General features: G+C 42.9%; 2 protein-coding genes across 3 annotated transcripts in view; one reads left to right on the forward strand and one right to left on the reverse strand.

Annotated features, from left to right (window-relative positions):
• akap12b (A kinase (PRKA) anchor protein 12b) overlaps nucleotides 1-8,545 on the forward strand; it is a 53,516-nt gene extending 44,971 nt beyond the window's left edge. For both annotated transcript variants that reach the window (XM_026194215.2, XM_026194216.2), the window contains 2 exons: nucleotides 2,273-6,613; nucleotides 7,460-8,545. In XM_026194215.2, coding sequence (XP_026050000.1) covers nucleotides 2,273-6,609 — 4,337 coding nt within the window. In that variant the 3' untranslated portion in view covers nucleotides 6,610-6,613; nucleotides 7,460-8,545. The remainder of the gene's footprint in view (nucleotides 1-2,272; nucleotides 6,614-7,459) is intronic.
• Nucleotides 8,546-11,419: 2,874 nt separating this feature from the next.
• Nucleotides 11,420-14,554, reverse strand: LOC113011620 (uncharacterized). Its single transcript, XM_080290096.1, has one exon. The coding sequence runs from the start codon at nucleotides 14,073-14,075 to the stop codon at nucleotides 11,817-11,819; it is 2,259 nt and encodes a 752-aa protein (XP_080146222.1). The 5' UTR covers nucleotides 14,076-14,554; the 3' UTR covers nucleotides 11,420-11,816.
• Nucleotides 14,555-20,878: the final 6,324 nt, after the last annotated feature.

Consider the following 20,878-nt stretch of genomic DNA (forward strand, 5'->3'; position numbering starts at 1 on the left):
ACACACACACACACACACACACTTCTGCCCCTTCATCTCTTAACTGTCTCCTCCTCACCCCTTGTAGCCACCTCACCCTTCGCTCTCACATTCTTTCTAGTACAGTCGTTACTTTAAACACCCTCCTCTTCCTCCTCCCCCCCAGATAAGAGTTGTGTGTCTAGAGGGGAAAAAAAGAAATAAGAAAAATTATGGGCTGGAAAACAGAGATCAAAAAGAGGGGAGAGATGCCAGTAGTCTGTTAAGTCAGCATGGTTCCTGTTTTATTATCAACGTAGATGCACACTACTGTTGCTGGCCTGGCTTACCAACTGTCTGACCCCTCCTCTATACACATTTACTCGGAAAAGTCTTTACTACATCATTATGCGCTCTATTACTGATTTTCTGTTGCTAGCATATGTAAATTGAATTTGCAAAACGTTTAACATGGGTGGGGTTTTTTTTCTGCTGGTCTGTTTTGATGTTTTTTGGTGTTGCCTTTCCAGTTTAACAAGGGTGTGATCGGACCCTGAAAATCACACCTACGTGAGAAAGAGAGAGCCCACTGCCATGTGACACTGATGTAATTAAGAAACCACTCAGGCTTGTTTTTTTCTCCCTGTTTCATTCGTGTTTACATCAGCTGGGTAAAGTTCGCAAAATCCTAATAATTTTCAAACTTCCTCGGGGCTCCAGTGTCTCTTGATAAGAGGAAAGCTGACCAACCCCCTTCCTTTATTTTCGGAGGCCAGAGAGGGTTAGAAGACTATTGTGTTTGAATGCGTATGTGCCTTGGGAAGGGGGTGGGTCCCCATCCATCCTGCTGTGGTGGAATTTGGGTCAAGGGGATTGGGACTTATTCTAAGGGGGGGTAGTAGAGGACTGTATTGTTTGTTTTGTGTATGCTATATGGGCACAGGCAAGACACAGTTTAGCTGAGAAAAAAACAAACAAATAAGCATTCTTGAAATCTGCTGGGATTTAAGTTCTAGTTATGTTTAGCGTATCCTAAATTCTTTTCCTAAACATATGGTGAACCGCGTAGCTCACATTCCTCTCAAGTCAAATTCATGCATAAGATATGGGCGTGCCCTCGTTAACAAGTTGGCATACAAAAAAACACAAACTGTTTGGGTTTTTTAAAACCAAAAAACATTCAAGGAATTTGATGACTTGAAATTCATGCCTATAATTTAGAAAAAGGGATGTAGGCGCAGGGAGAGTTGTACATTTTTGTGTGAAATGGGAAAACTGAATTCTGCTTGGAAGTAAATCGTTGATCTGTGAAATATGATTTTTCATGTTTCAAAGGTTTTCCTTCCATATTTTAAAGTCTGCCTTGTTGGTGACTTGCAAGCAAAGGGCATATTTCCCACAGTGTGCGTAGATTGTGGAATGCATATCTGCCCTCCTGTGTAATCATGTAACCTGATATCCAGGCATTAAAGTTCTGGGAATTTGTTTTGAGAGTCTAGGGGTGTTAGATGTGAGGTTTCCCAGACTGCACTGAGATCTGAGGACTCCCTGGCAGGTCGTCGTCACCCCCCACCCGCCACGCCTTCTTCTGTCAAAACACAGAGATGTGGCAGGCGTGTATGCGTATGTGTGTGTTGCATGTGTGGTTTTCATTTCTTACATCATCATGCACCATTTGCCTAGCAAGTGTATCGCTACCAAGAAATCACTCGTGATAATGGAAAGTGTTGACCATCAAAGGCAACTAGATGCTATTTACACGTTGCACAATAGCAGAGTTGCTTTGTAGACTTCTGGACAATAATCTGCAAATTGTTGAAGGATTGCTTGCATAACACTTCCAATCAATTTCCATTTGGGGATCACTGTTCTTTATATTTCTACGTCAAACCTTTTCCTTTTTACGTCAATGCCATTTCTTTGGCATGTTTACGTAGCGAAGGATTAGTGGGAGCAGATTGCAATTTAGTAGTAAAACATGATCTCTGCAAATGCTTTCTGTTTAACTTCTTTTTTCTGCAGATGGGGGTGAGAGTTTTGTTGAAGATATAAAACTTTTTATTGTTTTTACTGGGTCATCTCCTCAGAGATTTTTATGGAATGCTGAATAATTTATGCTGTCTCAGCCAATAATTTGATTTCCTCAACATAACCTGAATTTGTTAAATTGAATATTGCCTATTGTAGCTTTATATCAATGTCATGGGAATGTTATTTGTGATTTTTTTCTGTAGACAGAGACAAGTAGTAAAGTCCAGTGAGAGATTTGATCAACATCTTACAGAAAGTTCTTTCTCTTCTCTTGTGCTCTCAGTTGGCCAGCCAGATGGGGTGTCTGTGGGTCAGAAGGAGGACGCTACTGAGACCATGGACACCATCCAGGATGAAGTGACCCCTCAAGTAAATGGAGAAAAAGTTGATAAAGAGGCCCCCGATGCAAATGATATTTCAGCTGCTGAGGAGAAGGCTCCGGAGGAACAACCTGATGATGCAAGTGAAGTTGGTTTCAAGAAGATCTTCCGCTTTGTGGGCTTTAAGTTCACCCTCAAGAAGGACAAGAGTGAGGAGAAAGACCCTGTGAAGCTCCTGACAGTCAAAGATAAAGAAGGAGAAGAGGGCAGTGGGACAGATGAGCCTGCGAAGGAAGAGGAGGAGAAGGAGAAAGAGAAGGCTCCTGCTGTTGATGAGAAAAGCACGGCTGAAGAAAAGGAGGCTGATGCAGAGGCAGCTGCTGTTGAGGTCACTACAGAAACTGTAAAAGTTGAAACCACTGAAGCCACGCCTGAAGGTGCTGCTGCTGCTGAAGCTGTTGACGAAGCAGTCAAGGAGGAAGGAGCTGAGAAGGAAGGTGAGAGCACTTCACCACCTCAGGAGGCTGCCATGTCCCCTTTCAGGAAGTTCTTCAGTGGAGGTCTTTTCTCTAACCTGCGAAAGAAAGCGAGCATAAAGAAGCCAAAAGAGGAGGAGGTCAACGAGGTGGCTACTGAGGAGGAGACTGCTAAGACCGAGGAAACTGTTACTGCTGTCGAAGAAAAGGAGGTCAAAGATGTGACAGAAAAGGAAACCGAGGAGGAAGTGTTGGAGGCTGCTGTTGAGGAAAAATCTGAGCCCAAGGAAGAGGCAGCGATTACCCCACAGGAAACAAAATCAGAAGATCATCCAGAGCCCGAGGTCACAGCTGAAACCCCTGCTGTTGCAGAAACAACTAATGATGAGGTAAAACAAGAAGAGCAAAAAGCTGAACCTCCCACAGGAGTGGAGGCAAAAGCTCCAACTGAAGTGACATCTGAGGCTGAGCTGCTGTCATCTCAGGAGAAGGCAAAGCCTCAAGGAAGCCCCCTGAAAAAACTCTTCACTGGAGCTGGCCTAAAGAAGCTCTCAACTAAGAAACCGAAAACCAAGAAAGATACTGAGGCCAAGCTCACAGAGTCTGGGGAGCAGGCGGCTGAGCAGCTCCAGGCCTCCACAGAGCCAGCAGAAGCTCCTAAAACTGATAGTGGGCCCTCATCTCCAGAGGAGTCGGGAGAGCATGTTATTGCTGTGGAGGTGACCCAGAATGAGTCTAGCCAAGAGACTGAAGGTGAAGTTGGATCTGATGGAGAAAAGAAAAAGGAGGGCATCATGGCCTGGTCCTCATTCAAGAAACTGGTGACGCCAAAGAAGCGTGTAAAGAGATCATCAGAGAGTGAAGATGAAGCAGCTGCGGAGAAGCCAGCCAAGTCGGCCACCCTGTCCTCTTCTGAGAGTGCTGCATTAGCAGATAAGAGTGTTGAGGAAGAAGCTAAAGAAGATAAGCCCTCTGAGGAAGAGCCAAAGACTGAAACCACTGAGAAGCTGCTCAGCAGCACCGAAGAGCCCAAAAAGAAAATGGACACCTCTGTTTCCTGGGAGGCTCTAATGTGTATGGGTGGACCCAAGAAGAGGGGCAGGAAGACCTCTGATTCCGATGATGATGAGACCAAGATTGAAGAGGAAACACCAGCAACAGCAGAAGTAGAAAAGGAGGGTAAAACAGAGGCTGCAACTGACACTGAAGGTGAACCAGTTTCTTCACCAGAACCTTTGCCCAGCCCCCCTGAAAGAGAGTCTACCTGGGGTACCCTAAAACGCATGGTTATGCCAAAGAACAAGGCCAAAAGTGAGGAAAAGCCTGATGAGTCTGCAGAGCAAGTCCAGTCTGACAGTGAAGCACCAAAAGATGAGTCATCCTTCTCTCTGAGGAAATTCTTCCCAGGACGCAAGAAGAAGAAGGTTGAAAAACAATCTTCCACTGACCAGAGCTCAGGAGAGGAGGACTCTGAAACTCCAGCTGTGGTTCCGCTTTCAGAGTACGATGCACAAGTCGAAGCTGAACCCGAGGCACAGGCAGAACCAGCTCCTGTCCAGATTAAGGTGTCATCTGAAGACAGATCCCCTTCTTGGATCCCAGCCGATGTTGAAGACGCTGCTGATAAACACGATCAGCTGAGTGATATCCCAGAGGAAGCAGAGAATGCTGCTACACCAAAGTCTATAGATACTGACATCGCAGAGGATGAAACTGAGGACCCAGCCATGCTACCTAAACCCCCGGGACGCACAGGTCGCCGACTCTCTGTCGCTGAGGTCAAGCCTGTCGATCCAGCTCCAGCTGCTGCAACCACCCCTGTTCCTCAGACACCCAAGTCAGAGAACGCAGAAGAGGTTATGCAGGGTGTTGAGTCCCAAATCAGTGAAATCCCGTCCCAGACATGTGTGGCTGTAGAAGATGTACGATTAGAGGTAGCTGCTGAAAAGACGGAGCCTGAACCACCGATTGACAGTGCCAAGGCCACAACAAATACCATCCTCGAGCCACATACTCACGATGACGCCATGGCTATCTGCACTGGCCTCGGCACCAAGGAAATCGCCAAAGTAGCTCTGGAGAAGCCTGCACAGCCTCTGGTAGAGACTGTGGCGGTGATCCGTGATTCTCTGTGCTCTGAGGTGTCAGTGGAAGAGTTGGACCCACCTACAGTGGAAGCAGTATTCACAGAAGACCCAGTGTTGACGGCCCAAGTGCAGCTACTAGAACCCACTGAACTTCAAGTTGCTGTTGAAAGTTCAGGGAGTGATGGAACTATTCAAGTTGCCAGCTTGTGTCAAGAACCGGAGATTGAGAAGGTTGGAGTCGTGAACACTGTCACAGAGGAGTCTGAGGTCCTTCAGCCCACCACAGTAAGCGAGAACTCCCCTAAAACTGTGCTAGTCAGTCCCATTGCTCCGACCTCCGAAGCGGTTATCTGCACCCAAAGTGTTGAAGTCTCTGAGGTAACTGTAGAGACCAAGGAAGTGGAGATGGAAATGGAGCACTTTGCTGCCACTGAAGAAAATATCCCTGTACAAGAGGTGTTTCAGGCTACAGCTGCAGAGATGTCATCAGACATATGTGAAACCACAAAGACCACCATCACAGAAGAGACTGACCCGCCCATTCCTGTAGTTCTTCCAAGTGAGGCGGTTCCTGTTATCATAGATACAGTCGTCCTTGTGGCTCCAGTCAGTGTGGAAGCAGAGAAGGCGGCGGCCACAGAAAGTGCCTCAGAGTCTAAAGTAGCCGATGTTGAACAGTTCAACTCGCAGGAAACCACGAAGGAGGTTGCAAAGACCGCAGAGGCTGCTGCCACCCCAATAGTAGAGACAGTGATCAGTTCACTTGTCTCTAGCGAGAAGACTAGCAAGGCCAGTCTTCTCGCTGGCCTTGCTAAGCAGGCCAGCGAGAAGACAGAGGAAATCAAGGAGGAAGCCCAACAGGTCAGTGAAATTGAGGTTCAGAGCATGGCGATTGCTCAGACTGTCATTCAGGATGCTGTAGATAAAGTTTCAGAAGATGTACCTGAGCCAAAGAAGCCTCCCACTCCATCAGCTGCCATCCCAACACCAGTCCAGGCAATAGCAACAACAGAAAACGAGATCGACATCGCAGCCGACGCACCAGTTGTCACTGAGACCCCTGTTCCCATCGTCTGTGTAAAACCAGTAACAAAGTCACCTCAGCCACTCAACGTTGCCATTCAGGTCATTGATGCTATCCCAATCGAGGTCACTGAGAATCTTGAAGAGGTGGAAAAGAAACCAGAAGAGGGTCAGAAGCAAGATGCAGAGATTAAAGTAAGTGAGGAAACGCTTAAAACAGAAGAAGCAGGACAGGTAAAGGAAGAGAGTCAGGAAAGTGAAGAGCCTGCACAGGTCAAGGAGGTACAGAGCAAAGATCAGGAAGAAGCTCCTGAAAAGGTGGAATCACAATCAGAGGAAACCAAGCCTGAAGCTTCCTCAGAGGAAAAGAAAGAGAAAGTGCTTGAAGTCCACATGCCCATCCAGGTGGTCCTGCAGACAGCGCTTGTGGTTGAGGAACCATCAATCGAAGAAGAGGCCGTTGAAGAGTTCGACAACAACGGTCCTGCAGCTCAAGACACCAACGCACCACCCAAGAGCAGTGGAAGCGAGAAGCTCCCGGTGCTGGAGGAAGAACCTCAAGCGATAAATGCAGTGGAGGATGCAGCTGGCACATCGGAGGCCGAGAAAACACCGTCAAAGTGTGCAGAAGTGATGGCGCAGGTGATTGAGGTGATCGAGGAGGCTGTGAAGGAGATCGAGCCTGTGTCCACAGAGATCACAGCAGCATCATGAGCAGGTGAGGCTAATCTTTCAGCACTGTTATATTGTCTGTTTGACTGTCTCAGAACTTTAAGTAGCTTCTGTACTAATAGTATCTCAAAACTTGAGATTTTTTCTTTTTAAGCGTAGTTATTTACAAAATTCCTGTGTTGGCCTATCAAACAATCTTCTCATAGTGTTTTTTTTTTTTTAAAAAAACATCAATGGGTCCTGCTTTTATTAGGGAGTAGGGGAGGGGATTTGCACTCTCACCAGATGAAAAAGCTTTTGTTCAGGCTATGAGTAACCAGGGGACCTTTGATATCAAAGCAGGAATGCCGCCATTGACCCCTTCTTTGTAGGCCGGGGTCTTAAAGGGAAGTGGTGTGTGTGTGAGGGGCAGATGAACTTGTGCTGAAAGGCTGATTATGATTCCTCCGCTCCCTCCTTCTGTTTTTCTTCTATCACAGGCTCAGTATGGAGTCAAGAAACCATGTCGGAGTATGCATTTACTAGACTCAATTACAAAGCTTCAAAGAGCAGGCATTTTTCTTTTCAGTTTTAACTGAATTATCCTCTTATAGTGAGCACAGTTTTCGAAATACAGTGTGATGTTACCTGATACGACCAGATACGAGGACAAGGGGGAAACTGGGCGTAGTTCGCTTAAATATGTATTAAGCAATGCAATGAGAGGCTGGACAGGAACAGAAACGGGAGATAAACACAGTAATTCAATATGATGCTAATGCTAATTCAGCCACATTTAACACAGCTTTAAGATGAGATTCGGAAGATTTTATTTCCTAATGTAATATAACAGAAGACAAGATCCAGCCATTTCTTCTTCCTAATATATGTTTTATGTGCTTCTCCACTGCAGCAGAAAGGAGGCGACTGATGCCTGGGAGACGCACTGTCTGGACCAGGACATGAGTGATGAGGGAGAGAAAGAGAGAGACAGTAAGAGACAAAAAGAAGCTGCTCTGGGAGAACATGTTGAGAACGACCTCGGCCATTCCGCCCAGAGAGAAGAGCAACAGCACCGCCATTCTCTCCAGCTGCCCCTCCCACCTGTATTCCAACCCCGTCCTGCAGCCCTGTCACCGCAACGTGACGACCCACTGTTGCACCCTCACCCCACCCACTCACTCACACTTTTCACAAACACACACTCATGCATGTCTTCTGCCCCAGAAGCATCCCATCTGGCTTGTAGTCAGTGCAGTGTATCTACAGTGTCCCAGTGACTTTCCATTGCCCTTGTTGCACACCGCAAGAGTCAGCAACCCGGCTGAGTGTGTTTCTGTGCATATGTGCGTGTGTGCGTGTATGTGAAAAGAAGGAAGAGTAAGATGGTCTTAGAAAGTGACGAGATGGATTAATATCCTGTAAATTGTATTTATATCTTGATTATTCTTACTTTCACTCCTAGGTCTTTATTTTTTTCTTTATTTTGCTCTGTTTTGTTATTGTATGGACTTTGTTGCCTGTTTTTTTAATTTCTAATATTAAGCTGTGATATAACAGGTATTTTTGAGCAACATAAGAAAGCAGACTTTAAAGTTAGATGCCCACGTCTACAGTATTTCTTACTAAATGTATCTGGATGATCAGAATTTACCAAAACAAATGTGAAAGTGTTACATAAAAAGTGCTTAGTGTATCACAGCTTTAACTGTCATTTTCAAAGGTTATTAGGATTTGTAGCAAGCCATGGTACAAGTGTTATTCCTCTGGCAGAGAAAACAAGCAGTAGGGGCAGAGAGTATGATGATACTTTTCAGAAATGCATCACATGTTTGACTTTTGCCACATTCTCTTGTCACAGTTTGTCCTTCGCCACTCGACACCCCGATCAAAATGCAGCTCAAAGTCGATAAGAAAACAATCACTGCCTGGTTTACTGTAAAAACACATTGTTACTCATTGTTTCATGTAATAATACAATAAAATACTATTAAAACCACCTCATCTGATACTGTGACACAGGCATGCAGTAAACAGTGCAAAGAATATTGATGGCACTTTTGCGCATTCATGAAACACTTGCACTTGTCTGCAGTGTTTAATGACCCTGTTTTCTGACTTTCTCTGTGAAATATGTCTAATTGATGTGAAGCAGTTTAACACTTTCTCTGCTGCACTATATTTACATTTGAAATGAAATTTTAACGCCCTCTGCTGCCTACAAAAAGCACTGCAGCCCATTAGTCTTCACTCATTGGTGTCATTTTCTTTTGAACTTCAGCTATATGTTAACTAAAAGTTAGTAAAATGTGAGATCATCATCGTCCAGTTTTGACTTGATCTGCGCTTGTTCACCACGCATGGTCGCTCAGGGTCAACAAATTGGCACAAGGGAGGATGTGGACCAAGAGGTTGATCAATAAAGCGTGGTACCATAAATTAAAAACAATAGCTCATTTTACTCTTAATTTAAAAGCCAAATCAAGTTAGGATAAATCAGGGAGTCGTGGTTTCCATTGCTCACAGGATAGGAAATCAGTTGCATCCAATTAGATTCCCAAAGCCTCTACTCAGCTACTTTGATTTGGGCATCAAAACTCAAAACCGAGTCAAAAGTCGGGGCCTCTTTTGGAGATTTATTGGCAGATGATTTCTGAATATCTGCGTCATCCCTGTGATGCAGTTTCACCACCAAAGTAATCGCTTTCCTATTGGTCACAACTCCTGAACAATGAATTAAAAGTAAAACGAGGAACCTCTTCAGATGTGAGTTCTATTATCCAATCAGTTTAATTTAGTGGGTGATGCTAGTAGCTCTGAAGGCTCCCCTTTCACTCAGCTTTATTGCCAAACAAGTCAAGGATCAGGAAGTCTGGACCATTATCTAGGTCACCACTTCACTTTGCTTTGACCCCAGAGGGCCTGTTACATTAGTGATATTTGCTTTATTTAAAATAAGTGATTTAAAAAGAAAAAGGCAGACTAAAGACTTTTGCTATTGCAGCATATTGTATATTAAGCATTTAGGGGCACCCGCCCACCTTCAGTCCTCCCTGCTTTTTGTAACACTCTTAACTGTGAACCTGTTAACATTTGTACAGATTGTATACCTACTGTATGTACTTAAATCATATTGTTGTAATATTAACGATTAACCTGCAGGCATTTAGCATAATATTCATGTAGCATGTCTGTTATATTTCCCAAGCTGTTAATAGTAAGGATTCAGAAACTTCTATATTTCATTCAATAAAGTTAGAGAAAAACGGTGTGTAACGTGAATACTTTAAATCATCATGACTCACCATCAGGTAACAACAATATTTAGTGATTATGAAGAGTGCATAAATACACTTTGGTATAATAATGTGCAAAAGTCTTAAGCCACCCCTTATTTCTTTAGATTTTGCTTCCAAGGAGCTGTGTTTTTTAAAGTGGTCTTGAGCAATACTTCTCGAAGCTACTTGAGGTACATTACACCAAGGAAGCACTACTGAAAAAAAAAGGTATGACTACCAGATTGTTGCACTGTGACAGCACCATACCAGACTGAACCCAGAAAAAAATTGTGGGATAAAATAAGACAGATTATAGTTACTAAATGACTACAAATCACTTTAAATTTGAAAAAGGAAAGAAAATTAAAAGTAAAAAACAGAAATAAATGAATACATAAGAGGACAAAAGAAAAGAAAGACTCATAAGAGGGAGAAATTGATTGAAATGATCAAAAACCTCACCTTATGATAGTTCTTGTTTTAAATACAATATTTGAGCGAGCTGACTGGAATTTTCTCGATACTGTTAGATAATAATCACATATTGTTATATTTGTGCCTTTAAAAAAGATAATTCCTCAGTGGACAGTTAACTCCTGATAAACCTTTTTACAAGACAGTCATTCAAATCTGTGGTTATAAGATGCAAATATGAAACCAAAAATTCACCTGAATAAATGTCCTACTTTGAGTTTGTCTCCACCTGCTGGGCGGTGGCATGTTTAGGGTGGAGGATGTAGTTGCAGCTGTCCTGCAGGTGGAGGTGGTGCAGGACAAGCAGAGCAGCAGATTTGTGAGTGTTTTGGACTTGAATTAAAAAGACCAAGACGTGCTGATGAGGCTGCTGTGTGAGGTAGAGACAGGTATAAGGATGTGTATAAAGATTGGGTCTCGCTGTATTGCTCAGGCTGCTCTACAAAATCTATTCACAGGTGCAATCCCACTACTGAGCAACATGGGGGCTTTGACCTGCTCCGTCTCCGACCTGGGCACCCCTCCTTAGGTGACCTGGTGGTTCCAGGTTCCCCCAGGATCACCATATCGATGCCGAACTTAGTGCGGACACCCAATCGACATAGCCTGCTGCAGCTCAGAGCTCGTGAGCTCAAACGATCCTCCAACCTCAGCCTCCCGGTAGCTTGGATTACAGGCACGCGCCACCGCACCCGGCGAGAAGCAGCTACGTTAACAGGGCTTTTAACTATGTCTGAGGTGACATCATGACACTAACCTGCTGCCCATCATTAGCAAAGTTGTAATGATGGGCAGCAAAGATGAGGAATGAATGGTGCACAATTGTTATATGCAAGTTTTTAGAAAGCTCGTGGTTAACCCAAGAGTATTTTGTCACAATATCAAGAAGAGTAAAGCTTCAATGTCAAGAATAGATAGGAATATAGGGAATTATATATTTTTATTTAAAGACAGGACTCACATGTTTTCATTTCTAGTCTTTAAAACCTGTCTCTATCAGGGACGTGCAGAGAGGTTTAAAGGGGCGGGTGCTCAAGCCCCTCTAGCCCCCCCTCTGCACGTCCCTGGTCTCTATCCATCTAGTATTAAATCTTTCTGGGAAACAAGTATGTATATTATGCACACACACAAACACACATGCAGCTATTACCTATTTCTTGTTTTTATACCTAAGATGAATTATTGTTGAATGAAGACATTTTTCAAACAAATGTAAAATGTGGGCAATTGTGTTTATTGGGTAAAGGAAAAGGCAGAAGGGGGGGAAAGGATAGAAAGAATGAAAGAGAGAGATGAGAGAAAACCCCAACAATCCCCTCTGAGCAAGCAGCAGGCGACAGTGGATAGGAAAAACTCCTTTTAAAGTGAAAGACACCTAAAGGAGAAACCTATGGCAGAACCAGGCTCAGGAGGGGGCAGTCAACTGCCGGGACTGGTCGGGGGGTGAGGGTGAAAAAAGAAAAAGGAGGGAGGGGAAGGGGGGAAATGAAGATGGAATAGAGGTGGAGGAAGACGAGGTTACATCAGGTGAGAAGCAGCAGTGCCCCTCCTCCAGAACCAGTGGAAGCGTTTTTTCTTCTTTTTCAGATACTCTTCCACCAGCACTTTTTTCTCAATGATGAGGGTTTTCAGCTCATCGATTGTTTCTGCGTTTTCTTTCTCAAGTTTGTTGCATCTTTTCACCATGTCTTCTAATTGTTCTTGTTTTTCTTTAAGCTTGTCTTTCAGTTCTTTAACTGTTGCCTCCTCTATTCGCTTTGCCTTGTGCACATCTGTGTGCATGTCTTCCAGCTGCTGGTTTCTCTTCTGGATTTCTTGAAGTCTACACTGCAGGTCTTTATGTGTTTTCTGTTGTTCTTGCTTTTGCGCCTGGATTTCAGTGTTTTTGTACTTCAAGGTCTTAGAAAGTTCCTCAAGTTCGGTATTTTTTCTCAGCATCTCATTGATGCTACTCTGCATCGCTGAGCATTGTTTTTCCAGCTTTTTCTTTTCTTCTTCCAGTACAGTTGATTTGTACTTTGTTTCGTTATACAATTCTTGGAGTGCTTGATTTTTCCTCTGGAGATGAAGTTTTTCTTCTTCCTGTTGTATTTTCTGTTGGTCTTTTTCTTGAAGAAGCTCTTTATTTCCGTGCACTTTTTTATCAAGCTTGATTTGGAGCGATCTTTGTTTTTCCTCCATCTCGTCAAGCTTGGAGTCCATTTCTTTCTGTTTCATTTCCAGTTTCTTCTTGTCTTGAAGCAACTGTTGACTTTTGTGCAGAGTTTTGTCATGTTTCACCTGCAGCGCTTTGTATTTTTCCTCCATGGCTTGGAGTTTGCTCTGCAGGTCTCTCTGCTCTACGGGCTCTTGTTTCTTTTCTTGGAGGTTCTCCTTATTTCTCTCCAGAGCTTCATCAAGCATTACTCGCAAGCCTTCATTTTGTTTCTCAATGTTCCTCAGCTTGCAATCCATTTCTTCCTTTTTTATTTTCTGTTGGTCTATCTTGTGAAGAAACTCTTTATTTCTCTCCAGAGCTTCATCAAGCATCACTTGCAAGCCTTCATTCTGTTTCTTGATGTGCCTCAGCTTGCAATCCATTTCTTCCTTTTTTATTTTCTGTTGGTCTATCTTGTGAAGAAACTCTTTATTTCTCTCCAGAGCTTCATCAAGCATCACTTGCAAGCCTTCATTCTGTTTCTTGATGTGCCTCAGCTTGCAATCCATTTCTTCCTTTTTTATTTTCTGTTGGTCTTTCTCGTGCAGAAACTCTTTATTTCTCTCCAGAGCTTCATCAAGCATCACTTGCAAGCCTTCATTTTGTTTCTCGATGTTCCTCAGCTTGCAATCCATTTCTTCCTGATGTATTTTCTGTTGGTCTTTTTCTTGAAGCAGCTCTTTATTTTTGAGCAGTGTTTCCTCAAGAGTTAGTTGCAGCATTTTCAGTTTTTCCTCCAAGACTTCAAGCTGGGAGTCTGTTTCTTTCTCCAGCATTTCTTGTTGCTCTCTCTCTTGAATGAACTCTTTATTTCTGTGCACTGTTTTCTCAAGCTTGATTTGGAGCGATCTGTGTTTTTCCTCCATCTCGTCAAGCTTGGAGTCCATTTCCTTCTGTTTCATTTCCATTTGCTTCTTGTCTTGAAGCAACTGTTGACTTTTGTGCAGAGTTTTGTCATGTTTCACCTGCAGTGCTTTGTATTTTTCCTCCATGGCTTGGAGTTTGCTCTGCATGTCTCTCTGCTGTGTGGACTGTTGCTTCTCTTCTTGGTGGATTTCCTTCAGTTTTTCCAGAGCTTCGTCAAGCTTCTCTTGGAGCTCCTGATTCTTCTTGAGCATTTTATCCCCTTTAATGCTCTCTTTCTTCTCCTTTTGGAGCAGATCTTGAATTTTTTCTAGAGCTTCATCAAGCTTTTCTTGGAGCTCGTGATTCTTCTTATCTTGGAGAGCCCATTGTTTCTCCTCAATAATACCTTCCCTTTCCTGAAGCTGGTAGGATAATTTTTCTAATTCAGCGCTCTTTCTCTCATTTTCTTCTGTCAGGATCTTAATCTTTTCTCTGTTCATGAGATTTTCCTTCTCCATTTCTTCCAATCGCTTTTCCTCTAATTCCACCTGTTCATCCCAAGGAAGAGAGCTGATGTAAGGGTCTAGGGACTCATACCATGGAATAGAGCTGGGGTCAGCTTCTTGTCTTTCTTGCTCTTTCTGAGACATGTTGGAGTCTGTATACCGTGAGTACGAAAAGTATCCAGATGTTTGAAAATGCTTTACTGGTGAACGTTTGAATGCTGCTAACATAAGTGCTGCAAATAACGGACTGAAAGTTGTACCTCCTCACCCCTATTTATGGATTCAGAAGCCTGTGACATCACAATTCCATAAGCCAATGAGGTTGTCACATGACATTCTAGAATGAGGTCATGTTTTTGTATGAATTTTTTAAATAACATCAACATTCCGTAAGCCAATGAGGTTCTTACATGACTTTTGAATGAGGATAATTATTTTGTGTTAATCGACATAGCCTGCTGCAGCTCAGAGCTCGTGAGCTCAAACAATCCTCCAACCTCAGCTTCCCGGTAGCTTGGATTACAGGCACGCGCCACCGCACCCGGCGAGAAGCAGCTACGTTAAGATAAGATAAGATAAGATAACCTTTATTAGTCCCACACGTGGGAAATTTGTTTTGTCACAGCAGGAAGTGGACAGTGCAAAAGTTATGAGGCAAAAATTAGAATACAATAAGAATAAATACAGTACACAACTGTACAGAATAGAATAAAATAAAATACTATATACAGTAGAATAAAATAAAATAAATATACAATAAGATAAAAATAGAATACAAATACAAATACTATATACAACTGAGTAAAAATACAACGATGACAGAAAGGATTATTGCACTTAGTATTATTGCATATGTATGGATGTGTGTGCTTGATCAGTTAAAGTCTTTATTATGGAGTCTGACAGCAGTGGGGAGGAAAGACCTGCGAAATCTTTCCGTCCCACACCGTGGGTGCCGCAGTCTCCCACTGAAGGAGCTGCTCAGTGCTGTCACAGTCTGCTGCATGGGGTGGGAGATGTTGTCCATCAGGGATGACAGCTTAGCCGCCGTTCTCCTGTCACTCACCACCTCCACTGGGTCCAGAGGGCATCCTAGAACAGAGCTGGCCCTTCGGATCACCCTGTTCAGTCTCTTCCTGTCCCCAGCAGAGATGCTGCCGCTCCAGCAGACCACGCCATAAAAGATAGCAGAAGCCACAACAGAGTCATAGAATTTCTTCAGGAGTGGGCCCTCCACTCCAAACGACCTGCGTCTCCGCAGCAGGTACAGCCTGCTCTGCCCTTTCCTGTAGAGGGCGTCTGAGTTATGAGTCCAGTCCAGTCTATTGTTCAGATGAACACCAAGGTACCTGTAGCTGTCCACAGCCTCAATGTCCATACCTTGGATGTTCAGTGGTTGCAGTGGAGAATGCTTGTGCCTGCGGAAGTCTACCACCAGTTCCTTGGTTTTACTGGCGTTGATCTGGAGGTAGTTCAGCTGGCACCAGTCCACAAAGTCTTGGGTCAGACCTCTGTACTCCTTGTCGTCCCCATCAGTGATGAGGCCGACTATTGCAGAGTCATCAGAGAACTTCTGCAGGAAGCACTGGGTGGAGTTGTGGGAGAAGTCTGCAGTGTAGATGGTGAAGAGGAACGGAGCCAGAACCGTTCCCTGTGGGGCCCCCGTACTGCAGACGACCCTGTCCGACACACAGCCCTGAGTCCTCACATACTGTGGTTGGTCGGTGAGGTAGTCCAGGATCCAGGTAGTGAGGTGATGGTCCACTCCAGAGTTCACCAGCTTGTCCTTTAGAACCGAGGGAAGAATGGTGTTGAAGGCACTGGAGAAATCAAAGAACATGATTCTCACAGTGCTTCCAGCGGTCTCCAGGTGAGCGAGGGAACGATGTAGGAGGTGAATGACGGCATCAGGGCTTTTAACAGGGCTTTTAACTATGTCTGAGGTGACATCATGACACTAACCTGCTGCCCATCATTAGCAAAGTTGTAATGATGGGCAGCAAAGATGAGGAATGAATGGTGCACAATTGTTATATGCAAGTTTTTAGAAAGCTCGTGGTTAACCCAAGAGTATTTTGTCACAATATCAAGAAGAGTAAAGCTTCAATGTCAAGAATAGATAGGAATATAGGGAATTATATATTTTTATTTAAAGACAGGACTCACATGTTTTCATTTCTAGTCTTTAAAACCTGTCTCTATCCATCTAGTATTAAATCTTTCTGGGAAACAAGTATGTATATTATGCACACACACAAACACACATGCAGCTATTACCTATTTCTTGTTTTTATACCTAAGATGAATTATTGTTGAATGAAGACATTTTTCAAACAAATGCAAAATGTGGGCAATTGTGTTTATTGGGTAAAGGAAAAGGCAGAAGGGGGGGAAAGGATAGAAAGAATGAAAGAGAGAGATGAGAGAAAACCCCAACAATCCCCTCTGAGCAAGCAGCAGGCGACAGTGGATAGGAAAAACTCCTTTTAAAGTGAAAGACACCTAAAGGAGAAACCTATGGCAGAACCAGGCTCAGGAGGGGGCAGTCAACTGCCGGGACTGGTCGGGGGGTGAGGGTGAAAAAAGAAAAAGGAGGGAGGGGAAGGGGGGAAATGAAGATGGAATAGAGGTGGAGGAAGACGAGGTTACATCAGGTGAGAAGCAGCAGTGCCCCTCCTCCAGAACCAGTGGAAGCGTTTTTTCTTCTTTTTCAGATACTCTTCCACCAGCACTTTTTTCTCAATGATGAGGGTTTTCAGCTCATCAATTGTTTCTGCGTTTTCTTTCTCAAGTTTGTTGCATCTTTTCACCATGTCTTCTAATTGTTCTTGTTTTTCTTTAAGCTTGTCTTTCAGTTCTTTAACTGTTGCCTCCTCTATTCGCTTTGCCTTGTGCACATCTGTGTGCATGTCTTCCAGCTGCTGGTTTCTCTTCTGGATTTCTTGAAGTCTACACTGCAGGTCTTTATGTGTTTTCTGTTGTTCTTGCTTTTGCGCCTGGATTTCAGTGTTTTTGTACTTCAAGGTCTTAGAAAGTTCCTCAAGTTCGGTATTTTTTCTCAGCATCTCATTGATGCTACTCTGCATCGCTGAGCATTGTTTTTCCAGCTTTTTCTTTTCTTCTTCCAGTACAGTTGATTTGTACTTTGTTTCGTTATACAATTCTTGGAGTGCTTGATTTTTCCTCTGGAGATGAAGTTTTTCTTCTTCCTGTTGTATTTTCTGTTGGTCTTTTTCTTGAAGAAGCTCTTTATTTCCGTGCACTTTTTTATCAAGCTTGATTTGGAGCGATCTTTGTTTTTCCTCCATCTCGTCAAGCTTGGAGTCCATTTCTTTCTGTTTCATTTCCAGTTTCTTCTTGTCTTGAAGCAACTGTTGACTTTTGTGCAGAGTTTTGTCATGTTTCACCTGCAGCGCTTTGTATTTTTCCTCCATGGCTTGGAGTTTGCTCTGCAGGTCTCTCTGCTCTACGGGCTCTTGTTTCTTTTCTTGGAGGTTTTCCTTATTTCTCTCCAGAGCTTCATCAAGCATTACTCGCAAGCCTTCATTTTGTTTCTCAATGTTCCTCAGCTTGCAATCCATTTCTTCCTTTTTTATTTTCTGTTGGTCTATCTTGTGAAGAAACTCTTTATTTCTCTCCAGAGCTTCATCAAGCATCACTTGCAAGCCTTCATTCTGTTTCTTGATGTGCCTCAGCTTGCAATCCATTTCTTCCTTTTTTATTTTCTGTTGGTCTTTCTCGTGCAGAAACTCTTTATTTCTCTCCAGAGCTTCATCAAGCATTACTCGCAAGCCTTCATTTTGTTTCTCGATGTTCCTCAGCTTGCAATCCATTTCTTCCTGATGTATTTTCTGTTGGTCTTTTTCTTGAAGCAGCTCTTTATTTTTGAGCAGTGTTTCCTCAAGAGTTAGTTGCAGCATTTTCAGTTTTTCCTCCAAGACTTCAAGCTGGGAGTCTGTTTCTTTCTCCAGCATTTCTTGTTGCTCTCTCTCTTGAATGAACTCTTTATTTCTGTGCACTGTTTTCTCAAGCTTGATTTGGAGCAATCTGTGTTTTTCCTCCATCTCGTCAAGCTTGGAGTCCATTTCCTTCTGTTTCATTTCCATTTGCTTCTTGTCTTGAAGCAACTGTTGACTTTTGTGCAGAGTTTTGTCATGTTTCACCTGCAGCGCTTTGTATTTTTCCTCCATGGCTTGGAGTTTGCTCTGCATGTCTCTCTGCTGTGTGGACTGTTGCTTCTCTTCTTGGTGGATTTCCTTCAGTTTTTCCAGAGCTTCGTCAAGCTTCTCTTGGAGCTCCTGATTCTTCTTGACCATGTTTTCCTGTTTTATGCTCTCTTTTTTCTCCTTTTGGAGCAGATCTTTATTTTTTTCCAGAGCTTCATCAAGCTGTTCTTGGAGCTCCTGATTCTTCTTGAGCATTTTATCCCCTTTAATGCTCTCTTTTTTCTCATTTTGGAGCAGATCTTGAATTTTTTCTAGAGCTTCATCAAGCTTTTCTTGGAGCTCGTGATTCTTCTTATCTTGGAGAGCCCATTGTTTCTCCTCAATAATACCTTCCCTTTCCTGAAGCTGGTAGGATAATTTTTCTAATTCAGCGCTCTTTCTCTCATTTTCTTCTGTCAGGATCTTAATCTTTTCTCTGTTCATGAGATTTTCCTTCTCCATTTCTTCCAATCGCTTTTCCTCTAATTCCACCTGTTCATCCCAAGGAAGAGAGCTGATGTAAGGGTCTAGGGACTCATACCATGGAATAGAGCTGGGGTCAGCTTCTTGTCTTTCTTGCTCTTTCTGAGACATGTTGGAGTCTGTATACCGTGAGTACGAAAAGTATCCAGATGTTTGAAAATGCTTTACTGGTGAACGTTTGAATGCTGCTAACATAAGTGCTGCAAATAACGGACTGAAAGTTGTACCTCCTCACCCCTATTTATGGATTCAGAAGCCTGTGACATCACAATTCCATAAGCCAATGAGGTTGTCACATGACATTCTAGAATGAGGTCATGTTTTTGTATGAATTTTTTAAATAACATCAACATCCCGTAAGCCAATGAGGTTCTTACATGACTTTTGAATGAGGATAATTATTTTGTGTTAATCGACATAGCCTGCTGCAGCTCAGAGCTCATGAGCTCAAACGATCCTCCAACCTCAGCCTCCCGGTAGCTTGGATTACAGGCATGCGCCACCGCACCCGGCGAGAAGCAGCTACGTTAACAGGGCTTTTAACTATGTCTGAGGTGACATCATGACACTAACCTGCTGCCCATCATTAGCAAAGTTGTAATGATGGGCAGCAAAGATGAGGAATGAATGGTGCACAATTGTTATATGCAAGTTTTTAGAAAGCTCGTGGTTAACCCAAGAGTATTTTGTCACAATATCAAGAAGAGTAAAGCTTCAATGTCAAGAATAGATAGGAATATAGGGAATTATATATTTTTATTTAAAGACAGGACTCACATGTTTTCATTTCTAGTCTTTAAAACCTGTCTCTATCAGGGACGTGCAGAGAGGTTTAAAGGGGCGGGTGCTCAAAGTTAAAAAGGGGCACATTGAACCATGCTGAATAACAACAACACACATTCATCAAGAATCTAATATGGGAAGGGCAGGGCTGTGTTGATCTGAGACTGTAGACATTAAAAAGTCCACAGGAGAGATGGTAGCTGATTAAACAAGTTTCATGAGATAATAACAAAATGCAAAGATTGGTGACAGCGCTTGGAACCATAAGGCAACGAAAAACTGTGACATAAACTCGGCTCTGCCTGTGAATCACTCTTTGCTTCTCTTCTTCCTTCCTTCCCATCATTTCATATATCACTCTCCACTTGCTGTCTATCTGAGAACAAGGCACAACTTGCTATTGCAATAAACTATAATCTAATTATCCACACCTAACAACTCTTGCACTTAATCTATAATAAAATGATGACAGCAAAATGTTATAGCCCTGCCTTTAGTAGCCTCATACAGCTCCTACTGTTTCCTCCTCATGTCCTTACCAGCCATGTCTGCACAATGTTATATCATGAGTAATATTTTTTTAAATCCAGCTAAATAAAACACACACATGCACACACAGTGACATTTTAGACCTTCTTCAGAATACTGTATATACTATGGGCATCCTTACATTATTATTTATTACTAGAGCTACAATAATAAAGCAATGAGGAGGGGGAAGTAATAAATATGAAATAATGTATTTATGATGATTCCATTTGTTTCACTATCCACTCTGTGCAGGGCAAAGCTTATTACATTTTTAAACTGTAGAGATACAATCATTTTACTGCTGTAAAATCCAACTTTTGTCTTATTTAAAATATAAATCTAATATAATCTGCTTCTTAATGTATGTTCTTTAAAATACAGCGTGTGTTTTTTAATATATTATAATTATAATAATTATTATGTGGACATGCATATTAGATCGTTTTTTAGTGAAATATAATCCCTCCAGAAAGGCAGGAAATGCCCAGAAACTTACTTTAAAACTAAATATGTTCCCTAAAACGGTGACAGAGCTACAGACCCATGACAGCCTTACACAGGTAGCCAGCAGCTATGACCAGCACTACTTGTGCAGTTAATAAAAGGACAGGTAATGTTTGTCACGCTGTTGCACACACAGCACGCTCGTTTGTTTCAGTTCGTCAGTTGCAACAAGACAGCTTACCAACGTGTATGTAATAAGCTAATACTCCTGTGTGCTACACACTACAGTGTGCGCTGTACACCTACTTACTGGGTTTGTCGCATCAGTCTGTGTCTCTGAGTTAACTTGTGTTTCTCCTACAGCTCCGGACCGCAACAAATGCGCGTGCTCTTTGTGAGCTCGTTCCCGGCTCGTAACCAGCGCGTTCTGCCGTCGAGGGCGATCATTGGTTAAATGTGATCATGTGACTGATGCAAGCCAGATCCTTTTATTTAGCAAAACTGTGATTAATAGTTAAATATTATTGTTGAGGGGCACAGACAGGACTCCGCACGCACACACACATAAAATAAATAAATAAATAA

Source organism: Astatotilapia calliptera, chromosome 15 (genome assembly GCF_964374335.1).
Source record: "Astatotilapia calliptera chromosome 15, fAstCal68.1, whole genome shotgun sequence".
In the NCBI taxonomy this organism is placed as follows: Eukaryota; Metazoa; Chordata; class Actinopteri; order Cichliformes; family Cichlidae; genus Astatotilapia; species Astatotilapia calliptera.

Excerpts from the sequence above, each read along its gene's own strand:
- LOC113011620 (XM_080290096.1), bottom strand. The coding sequence starts at position 14,075 with ATGTTAGCAGCATTCAAACGTTCACCAGTAAAGCATTTTCAAACATCT.